This window comes from Pinus tabuliformis, chromosome 1_2 (genome assembly GCF_031772625.1).
Source record: "Pinus tabuliformis cultivar Carrire ecotype Pingquan chromosome 1_2, CPIR1, whole genome shotgun sequence".
NCBI lineage: Eukaryota > Viridiplantae > Streptophyta > Pinopsida > Pinales > Pinaceae > Pinus > Pinus tabuliformis.
Genome location: NC_142298.1, coordinates 505531233 through 505536101, shown reverse-complemented (window position 1 = coordinate 505536101; position 4869 = coordinate 505531233). Strand labels below are relative to the sequence as shown.

General features: G+C 38.9%; 1 protein-coding gene across 2 annotated transcripts; it reads right to left on the bottom strand.

The window, feature by feature from the left end:
- Positions 1-325: 325 nt before the first annotated feature.
- LOC149206556 (putative glucuronosyltransferase PGSIP8) lies at positions 326-4216 on the bottom strand. 2 transcript variants are annotated; one of them, XM_089395473.1, is made up of 6 exons: positions 3720-4216; positions 2814-3128; positions 1892-2147; positions 1609-1810; positions 1337-1484; positions 326-1240 (listed from the first exon to the last, which is right to left on the bottom strand). In XM_089395473.1, exons 1-6 carry the CDS (start codon positions 3776-3778, stop codon positions 712-714), a joined length of 1509 nt encoding a protein of 502 aa, XP_089251599.1. In that variant the 5' UTR covers positions 3779-4216; the 3' UTR covers positions 326-711. The 2 variants fall into 2 exon arrangements, with proteins under 2 accessions (XP_089251599.1, XP_089251600.1); XM_089395474.1 differs by having other exon boundaries at positions 2814-3136; positions 3720-4214.
- Positions 4217-4869: the final 653 nt, after the last annotated feature.

Below are 4869 nucleotides of genomic sequence, written 5' to 3'. Positions count from 1 at the left end.
CGTCATTATTCTTTGAAAAATTCTTTTAAATTGGAATTTTTTTATTATTTAACATTTACATTGAATTCCGCATTTATTCTCGTGTATCGTGAGGGTTTTGAATTCCGCATTTATTCCCGTGTATCGTGAGGGTTTGTGCATGTTGTTGTAGGCCCAATGTAGGTTTTAGGTTTTTGGTATTATTAGTGCTCCATTTCATATGTAACCCGTTAATGCAAAATTCTCTGAACAATTTATTACCGAAACAACAATAGTAACTCCTTGTAATAAGAGGACATGAACAGAGCGTAGAACTTTCGTTCCTACTACCAGATCACAAGAAAACTGAACATGAACGTTTTTGAGAGATAAGTCAATACCACTTCTATAATTCCACGAAAACTGACCTTGACCGTTTGAGAGATCAGTCAATACAATATCTAAGATTGCAAGAAAACTGAACTTGAACCTGTTGAACTATCAGTGAATACAACTTCTAATGGGTTAACTCCATCTCAGTCGAGATTAACCATGTTCATGTCAAAAATGAAAACTTTGTAAACAGTCCGAACAATCTCTCTGTCACTGTCGACCATGGATGGATGCAGTAACATGTAAATAAAAAGGTGAAAACCACAGAAGCTGAAGCAACGTTGTGTGGGGAGGATGAAGTTACAGGTGGAGGTCATAAAAAGCTTAAGGAATGTTGTTGGGAGATGAAACCAAACTTCATCAACACGCTTTTATGAGCTGATCAGATAGTTGTGACTGTGATTCTCTGTCAATGGTGTAATCAAGAGACCTCGCCACTCTGATAATGGCCGACCACGCTATTGGGATTGCCACTACGGCATAAATAAACACCGACATCGCTCTCACAACCCCATCGGGATATAGAGGACACGCCATCACTAGAAGCACGCCCAATATGCCCATCCACAGAGTAAACGCCGCCAAAACTGGAATTGGATATGCTTTAATGGTAGAATATACAAGAGACATTGAACCGAGCAAATAGAGCCCCCACCCCCATAATGGGTGTGTTGTTTTGGGTATCAACAAGCAAGGAATCAGATAACCTCCCAATAAACATGATATCCCTATAGTTCTCACAAACAGAGGATGCCGACAGTGCTCCCTGTCAAAGGATCTGTAGAAGTAACCCTTTGAGTTGAGAAAGAAGCCCCTAAATTTGGCAATGACCATAATCATCAGGTATATAATTGCCTCTATCACAACCACTGGTAGTTCTTCATCGTACCTGCAACGATAAATATATAAAGAGAGATCAAGAGATACATAGAAATGAAAGCAATGGAAATCAATTTGTAGTTAATAATGGATATTTATAGAATACCCTATTGTATCTAATCGTTGTTTGTGCCACGAAATGCCCAGTGGCAATACTGGCCATGACCACCAGTACCATGGTTTAAACCATGGAGCACCTGGGTAAGTTATCACACTGTTGGGTCCACACGGTACGCTCCATCTCAACTTTAAATCTGCAATACAAAGCAAAACATTTATAGATTAAACTGCCCAAATCATCTAGTATGCAGAGCACACCATTAACTTGATGCAGGGTATTTGTCCATTTAGTATTCTATGGATTATTATGCTGCTTACAGTAGTAGGATGCGTCCATTTGGTATCCCAATGGCAGACGAAATAACCCATTTTGTCTGGATCCATTCAATTTAGGACGGAACATAGGTTTGCCTAACATATCATCAAAATATCCTGTGAGAAATCCTTGGTCTGCACCATCTTCGTTTTCTCGGCCACTGGCAAGCTGCTTCAACATATCCTTGAACACAACCTTTGATGGCTGCAAGGCAAAAACCCAAGTTTCAGGCACAAAGGCTCACTAAGTGTCAGAGATTGATAGAGAACAAGAAATTTCAAAAACCTGTAAAACGAAGAGTCCCGTGTGGAAGATGCAGGGATTAATGAAGACAGCACAGAACTGCCCACATTGGAAAAGCTCATCAGTTTTTTGCAGAAATAGATTGTCTGCATCCAGCATGACAACACGCTCATACTCGACGAGATTCCATGCGTATAATTTGTTGAGGGTGAGAGTAAAGCGTTTGTCGAAATTGGATTGGTGTCTGTATGGATTCTCCATGTTGTCGACCATGACTACCTTGACACCATCCCCATGCCTGCGAAATGCCAATGAATAACATAAATTATTCCTTCGAGGGACTAGATGTGGGCTGCAAAATGCCAATGAATAGTTTGCAATGAATGAATGGCATGCTGTAATCTGAACAAAACCTTCAAATCACCAGGTGTGAGGAGATTTTGAAGGGAAATGAGAAGAATTCATAGAGAGAAAGTGGAGACTTTAAAGCCTGAGAAGTTATCCTCATCTCATTTTAATCTCATTCCATTCGCGTCGGGGATCGAGAGAAAGGTGAAGAGTGTCCCAATTCCAATCTCCTCGCGGATGGGAGGAAAAGGGAGAAAATAGGTCAACTAACAATTATAGCCATTCCATTATGTTAACAGCCACCAATTATAGCCATTCATAAACCAGCCATTATGATATATCATGGTGTAGTGTGGTAAAGATCATGGTATGTGTGGTAATTTGGGATTTATTTCATGTACAGGGCAGCACTCACAACCAAGAAACACTCCACCAAACAATCTGGAAGAGCAAGGCGGGATAACATACAAATGAACCAGTCAGTCTGGAAGACCAAGGTGGGATTACCATACAAATGGAGTATAGAAAATTAATAGTCCTACAATTACTCACAGATACAAGTGGAGTTGAGAGAATTAATAGTCATTCAATTACTCACAGTTTGTTGATTACTCACAGTTTGTTGATCCATGGTTGTGGAACGTCTCTGGAAGCGATGACAACAAGGTCTGCGTCCACATTGAGACGGCGGAGGGACCGAAGCATTACACGCACAGCCACATAAAACTCGTAGTCTCTTGGCGTCCCCATGTACATCATTGTCGCGTACGCGTTTGTTGCAGGTGGCTTTGCCGCATTCACAGTAACGCCCGCGTAAATTATCGCTAACATACATAGAAACAATAATGCATTGCAGGAATCGATCCTCCAACCTGTTGAATCCATAATCAATGCTACAGATAATCCACTGCGCCTGCTGTAACGCGAAAACCTGAAAATCTGTGTGTCAAGCACAAATCGAGGGGGCTCAAATTTTTTTTTCCCAAACTTACAAACTTATTTGTAAGAAACAAAGTTGAAAGGGAGGATTAATACTAAACAAGAGGGAGCTCCCACAAATTCAAAAGCAATCGTTAAAGATTTGGGCGAAATTATAGGGGAGCGCATTGTGGGAACGGGATTTGGACCTCTCGCGCCCATTATTCATGTGCCTATTTAAATAACTGCAATGGAATCAACACAACTGTTCGGGACAATTTAACCAAAAAATAAAGTCAAATCAGCGTCAAGTCTGCAAATCAGCTTCAAGCCTGAAAATCAGGCTTCCGCCCAAAATCACCGTCAAAAAAACCTGTATTTGAATGGGATTCAAAAATAGTCAAAAACGAAAGACCGACTGCAATTCATGATGAGCTGGGTAATAGGACTTTAATATCCAATGGAAAGAACCCATGCACAAGATTCACTAACTGACCATAACCGGCAGAAACGCACAGATTTAAAGACATTAAGAAACATTCCAATTCAAGGTTTAAAGACATTAAGAAACATTCCAATTCAAGATTTAAAGATATTAAGAAACCTGGTAACCGGAAGAGAAGTTAAAGTGTTGGCTCGAAGACCCTTATAGCTCGAAGACATGTGCAGCAGAGCTGCCAAGCGAAGCGAAACTCTCTGAACTGTAAGGGCTATTCCAGTCCCAATCCATCCATGTCGTCTACCGCCATTGAAAAGCAGGGGCGTGTATTTTAAAGGTAAAGATCAGTAAAGTCCACCGCCAGCGCCATTAAGAGGGAAGGGATCAAGAAGATCTTTGTGCAGCAAAGATCATCATTCTCCCATGACGTACAGTACAGGAAGAGGGACGAAGTTCTGATGATGGCCCAGAGGAATGAGTCTGAGAGGTAAAATGTGCAGAGGCAAAAGCAAAGATGCCAGCTCTGCCTTTAAAGCTTTGGCAAAGTTTCTGCTTAAATTGTGGCGAGTGAACCATGAATTGACAGGTGTACGGTTGACTCAATCTGCACACACATCCCACTAAAAGAAGGTGCATGCGTTGAGGGTACATGCGCCTCTGCTTCTTGCATGGTTATCTGTTGTATCAATTAAAAATGCTATATAGTGGTTGCCATCGCCTTCTCTGCTAGTGATAGGGCTGAGTTCAATATTTACTTTAAATACCTTTCCAAATTCAAATAATATTCTAAAATCTTATTAAAATATCTTAAAATAATATTCTAAAATCTTTTCAAATAAATACGATTGGATTGTCTTCCATTTTAACATTAATCTGTAATAATAATTTAAAAGTAAAATATATAATTACATCATTTTTAAAAGTAAAAAAAGTCGAAATGGGTTATCTTCAATGTAAACACTAATTTATAATTAATTATGAATAATGTAAAATATTTATTTTGACAGGTCACATCCCATAACGAAATAATTAAGTTTCGCATGTGCCATCAATTTTACATATACAAATCTGGACATTCACACAAGGAAACATTATTAGCAAGCTGGTTTTTGGGTGCGTCAAAGAGTTGATGTGACAGCATTTTCCACGCACTAACGTAATGAACCTTTTTCTTTTTAATCTTGATGCTATATTTATGGTATTTGAGTTGTAGTTTATAACAATTTTAAAATTTTTATTATATTTTTTATTTAATATTTATAAATTGTTGTTATATTATATTCATAAAAAATATATGTTTTATATTTTTAATGGT

Excerpts from the sequence above, each read along its gene's own strand:
- LOC149206556 (XM_089395473.1), bottom strand. The coding sequence starts at position 3,778 with ATGTCTTCGAGCTATAAGGGTCTTCGAGCCAACACTTTAACTTCTCTT. Across the intron at positions 3,129-3,719 it reads ACTTCTCTTCCGGTTACCAG|GTTTTCGCGTTACAGCAGGC; the intron begins GTTTCTTAATAT and ends ACAGATTTTCAG. Across the intron at positions 2,148-2,813 it reads CAACCATGGATCAACAAACT|GCATGGGGATGGTGTCAAGG; the intron begins GTGAGTAATCAA and ends GGCATTTCGCAG.